The sequence below is a fragment of the Sitodiplosis mosellana genome, unplaced genomic scaffold (genome assembly GCF_009176505.1).
Source record: "Sitodiplosis mosellana isolate CC-2019 unplaced genomic scaffold, AAFC_SMos_1.0 Smas_scaffold_2, whole genome shotgun sequence".
Classification (NCBI taxonomy): Eukaryota; Metazoa; Arthropoda; class Insecta; order Diptera; family Cecidomyiidae; genus Sitodiplosis; species Sitodiplosis mosellana.
The window spans coordinates 7371974-7393081 of NW_022595245.1; the positions used below are offsets into that span (position 1 = coordinate 7371974).

At 35.3% G+C, this 21108-nt stretch overlaps 3 protein-coding genes across 6 annotated transcripts in view; 2 read left to right on the forward strand and 1 right to left on the reverse strand.

Annotated features, from left to right (window-relative positions):
* Nucleotides 1-126: 126 nt before the first annotated feature.
* LOC129565230 (uncharacterized) lies at nt 127-2278 on the reverse strand. Of its 2 annotated transcripts, none has more exons than XM_055439828.1 (5): nt 2240-2278; nt 1018-1134; nt 795-953; nt 566-730; nt 127-476 (listed from the first exon to the last, which is right to left on the reverse strand). In XM_055439828.1, exons 1-5 carry the CDS (start codon nt 2261-2263, stop codon nt 339-341), a joined length of 603 nt encoding a protein of 200 aa, XP_055295803.1. In that variant the 5' UTR covers nt 2264-2278; the 3' UTR covers nt 127-338. The 2 variants fall into 2 exon arrangements, with proteins under 2 accessions (XP_055295803.1, XP_055295802.1); XM_055439827.1 differs by lacking the exon at nt 2240-2278 and adding an exon at nt 1252-1390.
* Nucleotides 2204-6456, forward strand: LOC129565229 (uncharacterized). Its single transcript, XM_055439826.1, has 8 exons — nt 2204-2315; nt 2539-2703; nt 2761-2913; nt 2976-3137; nt 3206-5124; nt 5247-5621; nt 5713-5868; nt 5951-6456. The coding sequence occupies exons 1-5, from the start codon at nt 2241-2243 to the stop codon at nt 3611-3613; spliced, it is 963 nt and encodes a 320-aa protein (XP_055295801.1). The 5' UTR covers nt 2204-2240; the 3' UTR covers nt 3614-5124; nt 5247-5621; nt 5713-5868; nt 5951-6456.
* An 856-nt stretch (nt 6457-7312) lies between these two features.
* Nucleotides 7313-21108, forward strand: part of LOC129565231 (cGMP-dependent protein kinase, isozyme 2 forms cD4/T1/T3A/T3B) — a 45730-nt gene continuing 31934 nt past the window's right edge. The window contains exons 1-2 of one of the 3 annotated variants that reach the window (XM_055439832.1): nt 15405-15714; nt 15804-15895. The gene's annotated coding sequence lies outside the window, so the exon portion shown is untranslated. Of the gene's footprint in view, nt 15896-21108 lie in introns of all 3 variants that reach the window. The other 2 variants (XM_055439830.1, XM_055439831.1) reach the window with 2 other exon arrangements.

Genomic DNA, 21108 nt, shown 5'->3' on the forward strand with positions numbered 1-21108 from the left:
GAGTAAACTATGTGCGCGTATTACGAAAATGATGGAAAATTCATCATCAGTTGGATTGGAAATTATAGGCATGAAATGATATCAAACCATCTCTATCAAAAGGCCAATTGAAGAGAAAAAAACAGATTTTTTCAGGAGGATAAAAGAATATTTTTTTTTTTATTGAATATCGTACAAATAAAAAAAAACATTTGAATCAGTTTTGTTGCCGTGTTCATCTTTTGATGGGGATATTCAACTATTATATGAAATGGTCGAAATATGTTGAATACAATTGGTAGTCCAATTTTAAAACATAAAAAAAAACATCAGCAGAATCAAAGACTCGACCAGATATTTCAGTGGGATTTGCATGTTTTCTCATAATTATCCTTGAAAGCTTTTATTTGGTTATTCGCCTCTTGAATATGATCGGCACTAACTCCCCGCTCCAACAACCAGCGTTGTAGACCATTTGTAAGTTCGTTTCCGTCAATCTGGTTAGAAAGGAGAAAAATACAACATTTCATTAGTTTAGTTCTCTGTGTATGATTTTTAATGCTGGTACTGATTTCTGCAAACTTACAATTTTCAGCTCCTCAAACATGCAATGAAACGAACACACCTTACTTCCAATTTCTTGCAACCATTTCAATGGACTTGGGATGAGTATCCAGGCAAAATGGTTGCTTCCCATATTAAACTTTGAATCACATGTTTGAGCGGCTGTTTCGACCAATTTCATGAATGGCTAATGATGAAAGAGATCTTGTTGTTTTAATACGAAAATATTTCAATTTCATTTGTATTCTTACGCTTGAAGAGGAGTCAGGCCTTACGAAGTCCGTACGACCGGTCTTGATTGCCTTCAAAATTTCAGTTCCAATTAGTTCGTAAATGCGTTCGTTGCGCTCGTTTGAATTAGGTTTGCTGCACTCATTATGCAGTATGCCATTGTCGTACTTGGTATCATACTGGAGAAAATAAACAAAAGGTTAGGAAATTCTGGTTAATAATAATAGCATTTCGTCTACTTACCAATTTCAATTTGGAAAACGTGCAATCCAATGCACATACAATTTCGCCACCATCAGTAGAACTGTCTACAGATTGGAAACAGGGTTGCAACGCATCTCCGATTAATCCCAAATATGTCTAAAAGAGAAAAGAGTTATTCATTTCAATTAACTAGATGTTGGTCATATTTTCTCTAATTATTCAAGATTTTTTTCAAATAAAATTATTCGAAACTATATTCGAAAAGTCCCTTACACTTTCGGCAAGTGCACTAGAATAAGTGAAACTTGCAATGAATAAAAAGCAATAAATGGTTCGAATGTTCGCCAACATCTTGGGATAAATTTCATACGAACGGTTGCAAAAACAACAAATGTATGCTGATACATTCGACAAGTAAATTGCCTTTTTATACCCCTTCAATTACTCACTACTTTAGGCCACTATGACGCATTTGACAACCAGAATTAGCTTGCGATTGTAAATACTTCACATTAATGCGAAACAATTTTATTTGTGCGCATTTTTTCTCCTTCGTATTTTATTTATGTTATAAGAATTTCCCAGAACTTATCAAATACCAACATTTTTTTCTGACGTTTCATCATTTCAATAAATATGAAAAACCCATGAATATTAATAGTAATTGCAATCAAATGAAAAAAAAATCACTTCAAAAGTCAATTCTCGTGCCGAAAGCGAACACAAAACCAGTGATATGCATTTTACGCCGCATACTAAATCAAGCGATAAAATCTTATCAAACAAGTTTCATTTAGCATTAATGCATTTAGTCATGAGATTTTTTCTTTATTAAAACGATGAAATATTAAACAAGAATATTGGTGTTTGACTCGTTTTAGTTCTGGAAAAACTCATTGTAAAAATAGAATGTTCAAATTTAAAGCTAATTCGTTCGAAGGGACAATAATGATGAATTTTCTTCAAATATTACACATGGTCAACCTTTTGAAAGGTATATGAGCAAAATCCTTTTGAAATATTCCGTATGTTTGCGGTACATATGGTTCAAATATTCGTAAAATGTCGGAATATTGAGCCTTTCTGTAAAACACACTGTCATATTTCAACACTTAGCAACCCCTCTCTTTTTTCTTATGAAACGCGTCATGGAGTCTAATGTGGTGAATAACTGATGCACTATAAAATGGCATTCCACCCAGTGAAATCGCCAGTTTCATTTTTCTACTTCATCTTATAGTTCAAAAAGTAGAAATCTCACCATGTTTACGAGAGTTTCAAACATCCTTTGTGTACTATTGATCACGAATTTGATTTTTTCCATTAAAGCCGAAAGTGTAAGTGATTTCTAGCTGTACGATACTTTCAATAAATATAAATTATGATTATAGTTAGGAAATTTTATTTATGGTCATGTCATATCATTGAAAATGCTATTTTGTTGCCAAAAATGTCACAAACAATGATAGAAGTAATAATTAAATAAATGTTGCATAATTTTTATGAAAGTAATGTTCCTTTGTGTCTTTTAAAATACGAAGAATTTCATTTTTTTTATAGGAATATTTAAAATTACTCGATGACGCGGAAAAAAAATGTCAACCCGAATTTAGTTCTTTGATCAATACTGCTGCAGCAGCTCCAAACAGAGGCACAGATAATGATCAACAGCTCTTTGTCGACTTTGTATGTTCATTCGACTGTGCGTCGCATCAATTGGGTTTGGTAAGTTGATGAAGAAGTTTCATTTGATTTGCCAACTAAATGTTTCTTCTACCCAAGTATGATAGCAACACAGGCAAGATGAGTGAGTGCTCTGAATCCAATGATTACAATCGTCGCCAAAAGGTTTTTCAGCGATTTTTAAACGAGATGAATAATGTGGTAATGAATCTGGGACACTCCCGTTCTAGCAGTTCATCCCCAAGCTCAAGTGTAAGAATACATAAGAAATGGATTTATTTTCACCAAAATGACGAAATTTCTTTCACCATCAGAAAATAGTACAATTAGTCGAAGGAGCAGAAAAAACATGTGCATCAAAGTATGGTTTTACTGGAGCCAAATCGTTAGCTTCGTGGTTCAATCCAATTGAACTATTGGATGAATTAATGAAAGAATTTCATTCATTTCGCTGCGTGGCTGAGAAGCTCGAAATTGTAAGTATCAATTAATAATAATCATACTCACACGAGCTAAATGAATAAATTATTGTCCTTTTCTTCAGATCGACAATAAAAATGAAATTAATAGTGTTGTACAAGCCTGGATGGTGGATTCTGAACTGGTGGACAATGACAAGGTCAAACAAATCAATGGCAAAGTAAAAAGTTACCTGAATGATATACCCAAAAAGGACACTAAACCTGGCAGTGACTCCAAAGATAAAGGTTCTAAAGGTAGCAGCAACTCCAAAGAAGGCAACGATTCCAAAGAAGGCAACGATTCCAAAATTGTCAACGGCTCCAAAGACGGCAAAGACACTAAACCCGGTAATAGCTCTAAAATTGACACAACCACAGAAAAACCGTCAACCGAAAAAGCCAATAGCGGAGTTTCACAACTTAATCTCCCATTTGAATCGATTATAATGCAGATCTTTTTGATTGCATTAGCTCTAGCATATTCAGCGTAAGAGAAAATTGTATGAAGTAAGTGCCGAGAAATCTGAATAATCAACATAACCTTTTGGATAAAATGGGCTATTGCATTGCCGAGTTTTATTTATTTGTCGGGCTTCTCAACACCATTGTAAAGACTCTCAAAACAAAATAAACATATATTCACTTACTAACTGAATAAAAACCAAATAATCTCATTACCTAATTTTGTGCACTAATTTTTGGTTCCCATAATAGTTTTGTGTATGTTTTTTTGTTATTAACGCAACTGTAGTCTTTACATTCTCCAATAGAATCTTATTAAATCGTCTCCATTCAATTTTAACCTAATTGGATGGACATGGACACTCAAATCTAAGTAGATTCGAGAAACAACAAGTGATAGAGATTTGTATGAATATTGGAGGATATAAAAACAAAGAAAAATGCGATTGACACTTAAGTGATGTGACTACAACTATTTCTCAGTTCAGACCAGATTTTCTAAAACAGATTATGTACTCAATAGAATTGTTCCTACATAAAAAATGGGAAAACAGTACATGGATCTACAGAAAATCTACAATTAAAGACGGTCTTTCCAAAGTCTTCTTTCACTTCGTCACATCTACCAAGATTTGAACATCTATCCATTCAATTCCGTAAAGTAATAATTGAAATATGTTTCTGAATGATGCTACATCATTGACGTATTGTACAGCCCAATATTTTCTACAAATAGATGTCACGTCAAGACATATAACAGCCATCGACAGCAGGAGCTGGTAACGAAAGCAGCCTATACACAATATCAAATGTGTTTTCTCACAAACCTTGCCTATTTTCTCCTGTGCACCAGTATGATCATAATGCTAAAATTGATAACAATTTTGGCAAAATAGATTCAATTTGGTTATTCAAAGAAATAAAATGAGTTTTTTTTTCACATTTCTTATATTTTTGCAGTGCTGATGAATAAGCAACAAGTGACACATAGCAATTAAACTTGAAAGAGTAATGCGTACAGCGAAAATATTCTTAATTTATCGACATCCTTTGATTGTTGATAACTCAGTCTTCCACAAGTTCGTAATGACCAATTTGAGTCTCAATTCTTGGAAAAAAAATCGTCAAAAACGATAAGAAAAGAGATTGCACATATTTTTTGGAGTATTTTGTTGTTCTCTCACAAAGGATTGTGATAAGTTTTATCGCTAATTTCGGTAGGACCGTTTTAATTCGAGCACATTCGTAATAACTCTATATAATAAATTAATTCAAATCTGTTAAAATATTTTAAGCTTTTATTTAATCAATTACGTCATGAATTCTAATGATTTGAGTAATGTTCGGGGTATAAAAGGACGACTCACTTGTTCAATGAACCAGATCATTTTAACTTCTTAACCAATTGTTAATTGTTTTGGCAATCGGAATTGTCATCTTCTCATAAAATAGCAATTTCAAAATGTTTGCGAAAATTCCGACACTGTTTTGCCTTCTATCCATCACGAGTTTGACTCGTTCTAGTGAAGCTTCCGAAAGTGTAAGTGAATTTTTTTTAAATAATATTTCAAACTGTTGTAGCTCCCACCAAATCAATTAAATTTGGAAGACAATTTATTATCAATTTTTTTTCATCAAGAAATTTCATTTTTTTTCTTCCAGGAATTCTTGAAAACAATCGATAGCGTGGGACAAGAATGTTTCAAAAAATTAGATTCGAGTAAGAATGAAACCCGTATTTTCAATCACACCGAAAAACTTGATGTTCCCGAAATTGTGTGTTTATTAGATTGCACGGTGTCTGAATTGGGTTTGTTGAGTTATTCATGTTTAAATCATGTTTAGCTTCAATTTGCCTGATTATATTTTTCTTTTCTCAACCATTATAAGAACGATGCCATAGTGACTGAGTGTTCTGAAACTGATTATAGTGTTCGCAGGAAAAATTAGTTGAAATGGATTGAGAAGGAGAGGAGTGCCGTCATGAGAAATGGTTCTTTCTTTGCACACTTTAAGGCTAACAGTTCAAACTCGAGCGTAAGAAAGGCTTGGAACCTATAAATTGATATACAAACCATATTTTCGTAAACGTTTAGTTTTAAATTGACCAAATTCATTTCACCATTAGAGATACATCCAATTGGTCGAAGAAGCTGAACAAAAATGCCAGTCAAAGTTTGATATGACTGTAACCGTATCATCGCTGTTCAACCCACTTAAATGGATGGAAGAAATCGAGAAAATTTCTTGTTCATTTCACTGCATGCTCGCAGAGCTGAAAATTGTTAGTAAATCACTATTAGCTGCCAATCAATTCATTAACACAGGAATAATATAAATGGACTTCTTTTTATCTTTTAAACCAGATTAACGAAAAGGGGCTTGATGATACTCTGAATAACTGGATAATGTATTTGTTGGACGTTGGACCGTCAGTCATAGAAAAAATGAACGAAGAAATCATAAAGATTGCCATGGGAAAATTGAACGATGAATGCAAATTCATGAAAAAGTCCATTGGCAGCGAAGGACCATCAACGAAAGAATCCACCAACGGATGTTCCCGGATCAATGGTCCATTTGAATCTACATTGTTGCAAATCGTTTTTATTTCAACAAGTTTAGTATATTCAATTCTACTCGCCTGAACGCATGAGCAGAAGGTTTTTGCTATATCGAAGAAAACTTAAATTCAAAACTTCATCATCGTGAATCTTAAAATGCATTTTTATTTTATACCGACGATTTTCAATACCTATTCCATTTATTCAGCAAAAAAATGTTGATTAGGAATTAAGAAATCGTAAGTCTAGGCTAATTTTCAGCAGAAATGTATGAAATCAAAAATGAAAAATTAAATAAAATGAACAAATGATTTTTTTTACTTATATTCTGTCCTAAGAAAATGTCAACTGTTCATGCCGTTGTGATGCTTACAAAGTGCAGTAAGAAGTTCCTTTTTGTTCGAGTCGAAATATGATTGAATTTCCCATACAAAGAGCCACCGTTTTTTTTCTCACCATTTTTTAACATTTACTCAAATGTTTGGCTGTCAAATGTTATGACATTACTACTATAAGAGAGTGCATACTTGCTGCTGAGATTGAGTTTAATTTTATGCTGATGAATTTGTGAGCAATTTTATTGGAATAACATCGCAGTTTTAACTTCGACATATTATTACCAACATCGAATGCATTCAATAGGCTACATTGCACACTTGCTTTCATTTTAGTTCATTCTTTTAGAGCTGAAAATGTTAAGCTCAGAAAAATGTGGTTTTTCTTTTCCCAGAATAACATCATAAGAAATCCAATCAATTCCAATTTTCCAAGCTTTCATACGAATTCAACTTGAAATTATACATGACCGTCTCCATTAAAAAGGTGAACGGCAGAAAGAATGTTTCAAAAGCTTCGTTCCGAAACTTTTTCCGCACGCAAATTCCATAATAAATGAATCTGTTTTAAAGCAAACCAGACAAAACTGCATTTCATTGAATTAGAATAAATCTGATTTTTGTGCATTGTTTTTCTGAAATAAATGCGATATTTTAATAGTGTTGCTGGGTGCGTGAAACTGACAATGTAAAATTTATTGGCTCATTTATTGAGGTCACTCATTAGAGATTCGTTTAACGCGATAAATATGATTATCACCAAAATGAGGATCGAATGGCATTATTCAATTGTTCGTAAACAGCTCGGACAGTCGTAAGTAGCCGAGTAGAAAAATAAACACACAACGAATCGCATTGCGCATTGACGGTTGCGATAGATTGAATCGACAAGGTAGGCAACTGTTGTGCATAAACAAAAACGCAACTCAAGCTAAATGTCAGAAAAATTGTTGAACAAACACAAAGAAGCAAAAAAAAAAGACGACGACGAAAGACAATAAATACATCGCAATATGGAGCTAAAGCAACTGGAATCGACGAACTACTGAACGGTGTGTGTGTGTGTGTGTGTGTGTGTGTGTGTGTGTGTGCGTGTGTGTATTGGTATGATATAATTGAGTGCTGTGTGCATGTGGTTGTACGTCTGGTTGCGTCGTCGCCATGGTTGTCGTCGTCGTCGTCATCGCTGAGCGCGCTTAACTACGTTTCAAGTATTATTTTCTGCTCAACACATACGATACGCGCACGTTTATCTCAATACTACGGCCACAACTACAGTCGCATGAAACCACTATCTGGCGTGTGCAACGCAAATACCCTCGAACCAGTGTCATTTCTACTTCATAGTTGGTTAGAGATATTCTCACATTTCGATGTTGTTTTTTTCCTTCTTCGGTCGTTCATAATCTTCTCTATTTTAAGTGTTTGCTTTGACAAAACGGTGAAAAAACACACAAACACACCACATTTAATTAAAAACGAAGACTTGAAATAGACTTGAAAAATTTGTTGTTATTCAATTCAGTTGGCAGTCTAGCGTTTTATCAATTGGAATCAAATAAATCAATGAATCGATCCAATACACGAACGGTTTGTGATAAACACTGATTTCGCTTTTCTGTTTCTTTTATCAGACAGAAATATACAGGAAGTGTCATCATTGAATTGAAGGTGATCGAAGGAGAAAAGTGTAAAGAAAAAAAAAACAGTGTTTTTGCATCAGACAAATATTAAAAGCCAATAAACATAAGTTTTTGATCGGCCGAGAGAAAAAAAAACGAGACAAAATTCTTAAAAACAAGTTGATAATATTAACATAAATAGAAAAACATCGTGTTTTGGACGGAAGTGTTGAAAATCAGGTTCCTTATAGCAAGCACATTTCGACGCATTAATATTTTTTCTTTCGCTCTGTGTTTTACCCGAGGACTTCGATGTGATCCACAAGTTTATTTTTCTGATTATTTTTATTGAATTTCGATTTGATTTGTCGTCGTCGTCGTTGTCGGACGAGAATCGCGAGTGATTGGAATCGTGTAAAAACCGAGGTTCCAGTACCGCGCCAAACTCACAAACGTTTTCAAAGTGTATGCTTGCGGCGTACGGCACATTTGCGTGTAATAACACACCAGTTTGAATTGAATTCGCGGTTAATTGCAAACCAATCAGCAACATTAGCACCAAATTCAATCGATTTATATATATCAATACATACACACGAGAAGAAGGAGTGAAATAAAGAGAAATAAAAACGTTCGAATTTGTAATACAAATAGTTTTGCTGCCATTTACTTCGTTTGACACCATTTAATTTATTTACCATTTGTTCAGCAATTTTTTTTTTGCCTGAGGACAGAATTTTCCTTCGTTTAACCAATTTCGAATTCGTGTATACTGCTTGTTTGATTAAACATTGGTGGAACTGTGTAAACAAACGACCAGCTGATTTTTGAGGTTCCTATTTTAATAGTGCTAAATACTAAAGTGCAATCGATTGTTCGTGATTCAAAGTTTGAGCGAAAAATCCGGAGACATACGAAAATCTTACCGCCGCACTGGTGCAATCATTCGACTCTCAAGTGATAAATTTGATCTTTCTGCTGTGATTATTGCATGAGTCGATTCAAAATGTAAGTAATGTTCATCCAACCAAATTCATTGCGCTGCGGTATTGTCAATTGCTATGCTATTTATCAGAATATTTTGTGCGTTGTTTGTGTTTCATGATAAACAGTAGGGAAAAGTAAAAAAAATGATAAAAAGAGGAGAAAACAGAGAAAGAAGAAGAAGATGATCAACTTGGAAGAGGAATACAAAATGACTATTTACAACAAACATCAAATGTCCCAAAATTCGCAAGAGTGCGAAAAATACGGTGTTTTTTTCTCGACGTTGCCAAACAATTGAAGATTAACACACAGATTAGGCCTGCGACATACACGATTCTCTTTCATGCGCTCGAACACACAACAATCAATCCAAAAGCCAAGCGCAATTTTTTTTAAAAAGAATGCACGGGCGATGGCATGCGCATACGGGCACAATACGATACGATAAAGAGAGTGTCATCCAAATAAGATCTTGGTATAAATATAATATTTAAATTGGCCGTACAGCGTACATTCATATCCATATAGACTTTAACAATATAATGATGCGCGCTCACTCAGACTCTCTCTCTCTCTTGCCCGATCTTTCTGTCCGTTGCGATTGTTGTTTTTTTCGGTCTAAAAATAGACACTGTTCATTTTTGTGCCATACTGCGGTTCAATAGAGCCGATACATGCAGATAAATAGTCAAAGTGTCGTCTTTTTTCGTACATCGAATACATTGACACAGCGAATAAGAGAAAGAGAGTGCAAGAGAGAGAGAGAGAGCGAGCAAACTCGAGAACAATACGACGACACAACAATTTAAATAATTGTTTGATTCCGTTTACGTGTGTCGTCGCTCGATCGTCGTTTGGAATCGCTTGTGTGTGTGTGTATGTGTCAGCGTGTATCGAATCGAGTTGATGTTTGTCCAAAAATACAAATTCATCGCTCCTTAAGGTTATACTAATATTGAATTTATATTATACAAGCCAAATGAAGTTGAAGGAAACCAACACGGCGCGAAAAGTAACAATATCCAAAAATAATACTTCTGGAAATGAGTTATTACCGCTTTTTTTCTTCTCTATTTTGATGGACTTTTGAACGAGCTCAAATTCTCTGGCTCGCACACTGCATGATCATCAGATTTGGCTTTGTTGTTGTTGTTGTTTTTATGATGGAAATGTGACGAGAAGAAACCAGATAATGACATAGATTGTCGTCAGATGAACAGGCAAAAAATAATAGCCACATAATGCTGAAATCGGCGAAGTGTAATTATGCGAAAAACAAAAGGTACAACGGTTAACACATACGTAAAATGACGCGAATTTCGTATGGCCAACAAACGACCGGCCACGGACCATGCTCTTGAACAAGACGGAAAATTACCATTTTTTACTGTTTCTGGTATTTGTTACCACCGTACGTGTGTGTCGATTCATCGAAATATTCTGCAATTCGTTTCTTTGTGTCGATTTAACATGTTTAATGCCCCAACTGCGTCAAAGTGCCACAATCCGCTCTAAAAATAACCACACATCGACACTTTTTTGTTGTTGTTGCTGCTGTTCCGCAATGACCTTATCGCGGTGCATTGCAAAAATTTATATTTATTTTTCGCATTTCATGCAACTATTAATTGCATATAAATTCTATCGAAGCCTTCGATTAGCCCCATCGACTTTGCATTTTACATTTCTATTTTTGTCATGCTTTCATTACAATCTTGAAATGAAAAAATAGGGAAATTATTGAAAAACTGCAATCAAAAGTCCATTTTCTGATCCCTAATTGAATTTTGCTTATCTGTTTGCAGCGAAAAATGATATTTTTCTGCTGGGTTCTGTGAACAGTGCTTGTAAACCCGTATCAAAACCACATTTTCGCGTGAAGCATTTTAGTTTTTTCGTATCTCGTTTGTGGCGACAACTCTAATGATAGCGAACGAGCAGCAGCAGCAGCAGCAGCGTCAGCAGCAACGGCAGCGCTTAACAGTCACAATCGTGTATTGATACGCTCTCTTGCTTTATCTCATTGAATGGCACTTGTTCTATTTTTAGATTCCAGTCCGTTCGCTGTTTTTTTCGTGTGTATGTTTTTTTCTTCGCTCGTTTTGTTTGTGTGCCATAGTGTCGGCGAGTATGTGCTAGTCACCGCCGCGCTCAACGTTTCGTGCTCAAATCGTGATATGGAAAAAACTATAGAGTTGAATGAGAAAATAAAATCCGCTCGTCACACACAGAATTTATATTTTTATCATCATTTGTGCACACATAAAATTGGAATTGTACATCGGAAACCCATCGATTTCATTATCCTCATAAAATGAATGCAACAAATTGGAACGATTTTATGTTTTTCTTTGCGAAATTTTCGGCACGCAGAGTGAAATCGTAAGCGAAAATACATCTGGTACGATCATTTGGATGGCATTCGCGCTACTTGATTTTCATTAAAGCCTATATTTAAAAAAAAATGATTCAAGTATGAAGAGACACGGCTAAATGAACGACACAAAACATAATAATAAAATGAAGCAAAATGTCAACCACGAACGAAAGTTCTACGCTCACTAAAATAAAATTGCACACACATGTGTGTATGTGTACGAATCACGTTGAACATTGGATTATTCCATGTGTGTCAGGAAAAGAGAGAAACGAAAACGAAACGACCAGAGTGGACCGAATGCTAACAACAAACGGCGCACGACACTCTGCTCAGCGCAAACCCGTTTCGCTTATGCATGAACATTTGAGCGCGCGATTGCGGCTGTCAAAGCATGCGTTTATTTTTGCGTCGTTCTGCGCACTGAAATCGCTGAATCGGCGCTGTTGGTTTAGGTTTGTGTTGGTTATTTTTTTCGCTGCTTTTGTTGTTGTTAGTAAATAAAAGGAATCAATGGAAACAGCCATATGCATGGATTGAATTGGAGCGAGAGCAATGGTTTGCATGTTACACACGCACACAATCAATTTAATTCTGTCATCGTGTGTATGCGCGCTCGCGGCTCAGCCGAAACCGTCACTGATAATTTACTCTTTTGTTTATTCAAAGCGTATCAACGATGAGTGCGGCCTGATAATTACTTAATATTGTCACCGTCTTTGTTCGTTGTCTCGACCCAGCATTTTATTCAATCGATTCGAAAAATTCCAATGGCTTGTCTACATTTTCATTGTACATTGTCAATGTTCGCGCAGAACGAAGTGCAAATATTTAGGTTTCCAACACAGAAGTCAGCTTTCAGCATATGTGCACACTGCACATATGTTCGCATGAATTAATGACCCGTTAGCGTTTGATGTGTGTGGCAATAATAAGAATCAACATACGAAACGCGATGATGAGATCTGCACGATCAGTGATGTATGTATGCAGCGGAATCAATTCCGACATTTTTCGCTCTCGACAACAATGTTTACATTTCGTACGCTCACTCGTGACTTTCATCAAATAGTGGTTTGTTTGTGGAAAAATTGGCCCGTTTAAAGAGGTCCATAAATTCTTCTTTAAACAAACAAATCGAGAATAAAAAAAACCTAAAAAAAATTCGAAAAAAATTATATCTCGAAATAAAAATGATTAGCGCCCAAAAATGGATGAGCCAACGATTGAGCAATGCGTGTGACTGGTTAGCATCCAATCGCGATTGGATGTGGTTTTTTGTTCGTTGAGCTCACTTTGATGTGGCGAATTCTTGGGATGTTTCACTTTTTATTTGCACCGTTCAAAGTGCTAATTTTGCACATGCAACAACACAACGCTTGCTCAATAACGTCATTACTGTGAATTCTTCGCTTTACTTACAGGCAATAAAAACCGATTTTACGGTCAGGTTTCTAACTTTTTTTTTATAGTTAAACCCAATCTGCATTTCTATTGAGTCCGACATTTTTTTTCTCCAAAGATGTGAGATAACAAACAAAAAATTGAATGAGAGATAGAAAAAAAAAACAACAGCGTCAGCCACCATTCACAGAAAAGTCATGAGTATGGAGTGCGAGCATAGTGGAATGTAAACAAAAAGTAATAATTAAGTAGAGTGTGTGTGTGTTTTTATTTTAGTTTAGAATGTGAAGAAAATGACTTTAGAAATCACATGACATAGTGTTACCATTTAGTTTTTTTTTATACATATTCGGTGTGGCTTGCTCGCAATTGATTGGCTGCTACTTCGGCTGCTGCGATTGCTGCTATCATGTCACGTCAATGACGTTGCATATGTGTGTGTGTATGTGGTTGATTTCATCTTGGCAACAGTTAGTTTCAGATCAGCAATGAGCAAGCAACTCGGGCCAGAGCGTGAAAAAGCGGTCGAATATGAACGAAGCGATAGAAATAAAGCACGAGCTCATAAATTGATGGAGTAATTAAACGGTCTACACTCTCTATTTTGTGTCGTTCGGAAGGAGCTTTAAAATGTGGGCATGATTGAATCAATGTTAAATCAATCCATATGCGCTGTCTTGTGCCTGATCTCACTCACTCTCTCTCTCTCTCTCTACCTCACTCGCTCTTCCTCTATCTCACTCTCTCTCGCTTCCGCTCGCTCTGTTTTTCGCATGCAAAACGATGCGGTCGCCACAGCCCGCTACATTCCCTTTATTCCTTTCAAGATTCGAGCGTGAGATGCTTTATTATACTTTTGCTATGGCGTGACACAAACCATTTGCTATCGCACGAATACAATTAAAATGTTTGCTTTCCGAATCGGTCGCGATGTTGACAAAAAAATAAAATCATCGCGTACAATGAACAGCGAAGCAACCGTCTCCTTCCGCAGATGATTCGTAGCGATAAATGGAGGCAATCTAATGGACCACCGTAAGTCGCGACCAAACAACTTTTGAAAGAACGAATCAATTGTTTGATTTTCTTCAATTTAACTCAATTGAGCAGCTCTCGCGTGTGCATACAGTTCAGAACGCGTTTGAGTGTGTGTATGTGTGCGATCAAGCATAGTCCAATTTCTTGTGAGCCAGTCAACAATCTTTATGAAAATGGTTTTCATGCGTTGACATTTGATTGCACTTGCTGCGTCATCTGACTATTTCACATGATTGCTGACTCAATCCAATCCAGAATGGAAAAAATCCATTGGCTCAGAACAATGTTTTTTTTTTGATAGGACATTCACACGTGTTTCTAAATACTTTCGATCTATTTTCTACTCAATTTTTTGTTTGCCATTTGTTGTGTTATCAAAAGTGGAAGTTTTAATTGCAATTAAATAACAACAGAACGCTAATCTCCCAACGAATTTCCCCAACCGAAATGACAGCTTGACATAAATACGTCAGTTAAATGACTTTATTGTGCATATAATCCGAGATAAAATCTGTCGTCGGGTTATCATGGCAGTTCAAGTCCCGATAAACGTGATAATAGGAAATTATATCGCTAATCCCCTAGACACCAAATCTTCCTCTGTTTACACGCGAATTCAAGAGCATCAAGAAGCATCCAACAAACAAATAAACAAATAAAACACGAAGCATAAATAAATTATTCGAAACTGTTGAATCGATGCTACATACGGCTTTTATCCTTGCGTATTTTTCGCAAAGACTAGTTTCGATTGACCTAACAATTGGGCAATCAATTACATCCGTCGAATCGAGAGGAGAGAAAAAAACCGATCGGAATATATTTGCGCGTCTCGATCAATACAATCGCATCGATTGAATAATTTATTCGACAAATGGCATCGCCAATCAAAACAGACCATGGATATATTGGAACTAAATTTATTGGCATGCAAATCAAAAGAAACGAACCGAAAATCGTTCCATTAGCTAGTGTGTTGTGTCGAATGAAAACACACAAATCAACGATCTTCACGATCAAAACATCGTTGTGATAATAGCCAGCCCGCACAGTACACACACAATTGTGAGCACTGAGGAAAATTACAATACGCAGACATTGAAAGGAAACATCGTCGGTTTGGCCGTTGTTCGTGCAATATGCTGTTGCCGATTTGTCTTTGGCTGTGTGCGTTGATTGTATTTTTCTATGTGTATAACATATGCAACACAACCAACAATGAAAAAACACAAACTATACACCAAAAAAAAAACAATACACACACAGAAAGGCAGACAATAGCACAGCGTAACCAGCGAAAAACATAAAATTGACACGCTTCACTTTGACAGTGTTTTTTTTTCGGGCCGTTTTTATTAGTTGTTGGCGCTGTTTTCCTTTATTTTTGCTCGTTCTTGTTTGTTGCCGTTGCCGTTGCTGCTGATTTGTACTCGACTCTATCTGTCGCACAAGGCAATGTTTAAATAATAATAATAAAAATGGCTTGTCGCTTTTGTTCGGTTTTCAGTGCATTTTACACACTTTTACTGTGCTCACCAAACGCTAAACAATCAGTCGGTGGTCGTGCATCGATTTTTGATCATCGCTTTTTTTTCGGTGTATCTTTTTTTTTCATCGCAGTGAACTATTCTGTTTCGGTACAATCGCACATCAAGTCCGTTTTGTATATTTGGCTTTGGCTATTTTTCAACAACGGTTCACAGCGTCGCGTATTTTTTTCTCATTGGAAGAAAAGAATATTTGAAAAAGCGATAAAAACGTGAATTTTTTTCTTGTGTGTAAAGTCTTGTTGTGTAGATTCTGGTTCGTATTTATGGAAAAATTTCTAGACGAACACAAATAAATTTGGTGAATTTCTTGTTCCGTTTTTTTTTCGCGTTGATTAAAATTAGTGTCACTCATTTATTTGATCGTCCATCAAAAACGAGGAACCAAAAACATGATTTGAGTAACATAAACATTTGAATTTTCTAACTAAAAAGAGGTAAACTAAACTTTTCTAACTAAAAAGAGGTAGCGTTATTAAAATTTATTGAACCAAAATCTGCGTTTAAAGCAAAAATCACTTAAGAAAATGATGAAATATTTGTGAGAAATTTTTTTTATGTGAATTTAAGTTTTTGCTTTCATTTAATTTCAATATGTCAACAAATTTCGTCAGTAAAAAAGTTCAGAGAGAGTGAGAGTGAGAGAGAGAGAGAGAGAGAGAGAGAGAGAAAAAGAGAATTGAAAATCAGTTCATAGATTTCACGACGCGAGAGAAAAAAATATGTGCTAAATGATAAGTTGTTGCATGAAATGTGATATGAATAGTTTGATATTTGTTTATTCAGCCCAACCCGACAATATTCAATGCAATTCAAATAAAAATCAACGCGATCGTGTTCAAGTTTAAGTGCGTGGGCTGCCAATCGCTTGAAAGAAAAAAATATTGCGAGTTTTTAGTTTCATATAGTTGGATGCTTAAGTTTTCAACACATTGCAATATTAAGTGAAAATTGTTTTTTTTTTCTCTCAACTTTTAATTTCTTAATTTTGCTCGGTTGATTGAAATAAAAACAAATGGGAAAAGTAATCAATCATTTAGCTACGTTCCAATGAAAGCAAACAAATTTGCAATTTGTTAGCCTCATTTTATGCAAATCATTTACGCATATTCCATTTCGAGCAAATTTCCCGATGAAATCAATTTGTGTCGCTGAGCATATAAATGGGAATACAGATCTGTTACAGCAACAACCGAACATAAAATATTGTTCCCTAAAAACGTTACATGAATTTCTATCCAACGCGAGTGTTACATGAGCTAATACTGTTTCTAATGCAACTCATGTTACACTCGCGTTAGATAGAAATTCATGTAACGTTTTTAGGGAACAATATTTTATGTTCGGTTGTTGCTGTAAAAGATCTGTATTCCCATTTTTATGCTCAGCGACACATTTCATTGACGGAAGAACGATTTATCCGAAGTCATCGACTAAATACTGTCAAATGGAAACGACCGTGTTATTACCACTCATTAGTCGTTGCAAAACACGAGTATTAGCCGTAATAATTATGGTTTCGTTTGATATCAACACACGATTATCTATCATATATTCGAAACTCCCCATTTATTTGCAACAGAAATCACAGATTAGATAACATGTATATTCCGACGTGTGGTGCTGTAAATGGTGTAAGTGACGCAGTGGTACCAGTGCTGATACTTCTGATTTTTTAATTACCTCGCGCTTATGTGTTCCACATCAAACAACTGTTCGACACGCGTTTGACGTAAAATCTAGCGGTATCGATTATATCTAAGTTCGAGAATGTCTCGAAGAAAATAACGTAATTTTTTGTCTCTTGTTGAAAGTCACTTGTTATTCAATATTCATTGAATTTAAAAATAACCCAAGATTTCGAAAGCAAGCAAATTTGGTGGAATGTCTAGAGGGCGATTCGAGAATTCACTTCTCATTAAACAAAATCGTGACGAAAAAAGAAAGATGAACATGAAAAATCGGCATATTGTTTTTGTTGATTCCTGATGACGGCGAATGTATGGTCATCAATGGGCTGACACAGGGCGATGATTCACCGAATTCGGTCTCACGCGATTCAATGTCATTATCGTAGCCGATATATGTTGTAGTCATTAATGGACCTATTAATTATTCATAATTTTGACTCTCCTCGACTTCTGCACCCATCGATAAGAGTCCATTCGATCGAACAAAGCAATTATCTTCGTTTTTGCATTCAACACAATCGAAATCACTCTCAATTATATATTTTCAGTCGATAATTTGCCAATGAAATCAACACATTACACAGGGCGATCGTTTCGAAAATGAAAAGGTGCTGGCTGCAAAAGACAATTGTTCAACTTGCACGACGAATGAAAAGGGGTTAATTGACATTGAGTGCACACTGCACACCAACAACGGTTTGTGTGTGTTCATGAGTTCTCAGCTCAGCCCGAGACACACTCAGTCAATTCGCGTGCGATTTGTAATTGAATTATTTAAATTTAGAATTATTTAAATTTTAGCACACTTTTTTTTGTTGCAACGTTCATTCGCAATTTCGATGCATCGAAAAATATGTTCACGCTATTTTCTGTGTCAAATGCGATAACCACGAATGTAGTTTTTACCACAGCATATTGTAAAAAAAAAATTTTACGCAGCTTATAACAGCGAAATTCATTTGCGAAAATGCCGTTTTATGAGACAAAAATGTGCAGAATTCATTCATTTTTAATTGATACATGCGTTTCAAATTGATGAGAAATTAATTGAACGACCGTTTTTGATTTGACGGTACGAGCGCAGATGCAAAAAACCAACAAACAAACAGAAACTAGCCAGACCAAAGAGCGCAAATAACTTGATAGTGTTTTGAATTTTGATTGGAGTCAATTTAATGGAACCGCCGGCCCGATTCTTGCTCCGTAAATCGTATAACTTAATTATGAATCAAAATTTATGAAACGACATTTTCATTCAAATTTATGTTAAGCCAATATGTTGGACTTGGTGCTTAGTATTTGTGTCAAGTCCTTCTCAAAAACTGAATTACGATCCGATTGCAATTTTGTGCACTGTTTTATTTTTTCTTGCAAGGTAAATAAAAAGCAAATGTTAAATCGGGCGTAAAATAGTTGATTTTATGCGCAAAACTTTTTGAATGGCACATTTCACCGTTGAACGTTGAACGTATCACATTTCACGGGTTGTCAGTCAGTCAGTCATCGGGCAGAAATTCAAGGCATATGGTCAAATATATTTCTCTAGAGTGATTAAAAACTTGTTTCAAGTGCTGTTTGCGTACAATAGATTTTTGGACTCGCGAACAAGATGCCGTTTCGGCCATAAACAATTAGCAGTTTGAGTTGCATTTAGCGAAAAATGCGTAGTTTTTCGGCCAAATTTTGTGAATGGAACCAGTTGACGAATGCCACCTGATACGAAAAATGAACAAGCCGAGGTGCCAAATTTAATTAAAATGAACATCGACCATATCGGGCAAGTTGTCAATTTAAATTACAATGTAAGCCGCAAACAAAGCGAAAAACGATTAAAAATATAATTAAAGAATAAACGGAAAATTCCCTTTGTTACGCGAAGACGAATAAAATTCGTTGAAAAATTCCAGTTTTTTCGCTCTCTCCAGCTCACTGAATCACAAACGAATGAACAAAAAAAAGAGGGCAACAATAAATAATAAACAAAAATGTAAAGGAGAGCAAAAATAAGCCCATTTTTGTGATTTCGAAAATTGCAATGGAATCGGACAAAAATCGGACAAGCGTGAGCAATTGGACTTGGCCAATTTATATAATGAGTCCATTTAATTAGTTCGATCGTCCTTAAACTCCAAAACGAAATGCATCAAAACAACACGAAAGTGCCATTTTTCGCGAATATCAAGATATCGTGGAAAAAAAACTCTCTCCCATAATGTTCAGTTGATGTGAAAAGTAAGCAAAAAAAGCCAAATGATAGTAATTTTGCAGGAAATGAAAAATATGCGTTGGCATCGTCAGTCAATCAAAACAAGAATTATTGCCTGGAAGTGTAAGGAAATGTACCCGAAAAAGCAATGATGGAATGAGTTTCATTGTTTCGAATGGAATTGTTTGTATTTTTCATGGATTTTTTTTATGATCTTGTTTGCCATAAAAACCGTGTCATTTTGGCATTTAGCGTCATATGCTCAGCCCATGAGTTGGCCCCCACTTGGCCGAGTTCAAGCGGATGACAAAATGAAAAGGTGCAACCGATACATGTGTGTAATTGAACTCTCTTCTTACGTTCACAAGTAATATAGACATTTTCGGGAATTGTATTTCAATGACGAATATTTCAGCGAATAATTCTGCGAGTGAAAAAAAGAGTTATTTTTAAAATCAATTCAAATGTTGACCTTCTTTCAATTAAAAATGGTTTTCAAGATTTCTTGTCATGATAACAACTATTGATTTGTCATCTGATAATAAAAACATCGAATAATATCATCTTCAATTTGGTTAATTACTTTGTATAAATTTGAATATTGATGACACAAAATAGATTTTTTTTTTCTCTAAGTTGTCAATGAAAGTGACAGTCGATTGTCACCGAATGCGTTGGGAACAACAGCGAAATTATGTCGGTTCATGGAAAAAATGTGTTTTTTTTTTCGCTCTGCGCTAAAATGAAAAATACAAAATATATGCGCGACATATTCAAATGAATTTTGCTTGCTTAAGGTCATATAAATGGCAATTTTTTTCGTTTCGTTTGACTTGTATTTGGCTGAAATGCAAACGGCGTCAGTCACACACAGTTTGTTGTTGTTTTTCTTTTCGTTGTTGATACACACAGGCTTATTCTTAAATTGCGTTGATATTGTGAACGCAAATGCGAACAAGAACCATAAACAAATCGAGTTTTGATGATCACCAATTTCATTGTGTGTCTGCGATCGCGCGCACGAGCAACCGCCCGCCCGTCAAACAGTGCTTTTATTTCTCCTTCTGTAGTTATCAAATGAATTTCCAACATAACTTTAATTAGTTCGGCCGAATGAATTCGGAGTCATACACACGCACACACATACTCAACTGGAGCTCAACAGCGGGCTGATTTATCGTAGTTTTATTGTTTTGATTATTGTCATTTTCTTTTCAATTTTAAATTGCTCGATTTTGTACGTTTCAGTGACACAAAAGAATTAACAATATCTGAATAGAACGAATTGCCTTTTTTTTTTGTCGTCGTCGTATTTCAATTTGAGAAATTTCAGTATCAGAACGTTGACGAAATAACACTTCAGCAAAATAACAACTCAATTATTTTAATGGATAACAAAGACAAAAAACAAATAACGATATGTGTTATAAATAAAACAGGCATTGTACAATACGCTAAATTTATTGCTGTGTGAATGTATGAATACAGAAAGGAATTTTATGAGTTTATAGTGTGACCGTGTGGCGTGATGAAAACCGCTATCAACGATGAGTCAAGCGCCCGCTTAAATAAATAATTTGAATTTGTTGCAAAATAATTTTAAATTTTAATAGAAATTCTAAAAATAAGCTCGGGCCGCCGAACACAACAGCTACACACTGTTTGTGTGTTGGCATATTGTGATCAGTCCAATGGCTTCTATTAGCATTTAAATAGAAATGGTTAGTCTCTCAGGTCATGCGCTCCCTATTAT

What these genes read in the sequence shown, in the direction of transcription:
- LOC129565230 (XM_055439827.1), bottom strand. Translation starts at nt 1,329, where the DNA reads ATGTTGGCGAACATTCGAACCATTTATTGCTTTTTATTCATTGCAAGT. An exon ending in CTAGTGCACTTGCCGAAAGT is followed by an intron (nt 1,135 to 1,251) that starts GTAAGGGACTTT and finishes TTTCTCTTTTAG; the next exon opens with ACATATTTGGGATTAATCGG. An exon ending in GGCCTGACTCCTCTTCAAGC is followed by an intron (nt 731 to 794) that starts GTAAGAATACAA and finishes TTTCATCATTAG; the next exon opens with CCATTCATGAAATTGGTCGA.
- LOC129565229 (XM_055439826.1), top strand. Translation starts at nt 2,241, where the DNA reads ATGTTTACGAGAGTTTCAAACATCCTTTGTGTACTATTGATCACGAAT. An exon ending in TTTCCATTAAAGCCGAAAGT is followed by an intron (nt 2,316 to 2,538) that starts GTAAGTGATTTC and finishes TTTTTTTTATAG; the next exon opens with GAATATTTAAAATTACTCGA. An exon ending in GTTCATCCCCAAGCTCAAGT is followed by an intron (nt 2,914 to 2,975) that starts GTAAGAATACAT and finishes TTTCACCATCAG; the next exon opens with AAAATAGTACAATTAGTCGA.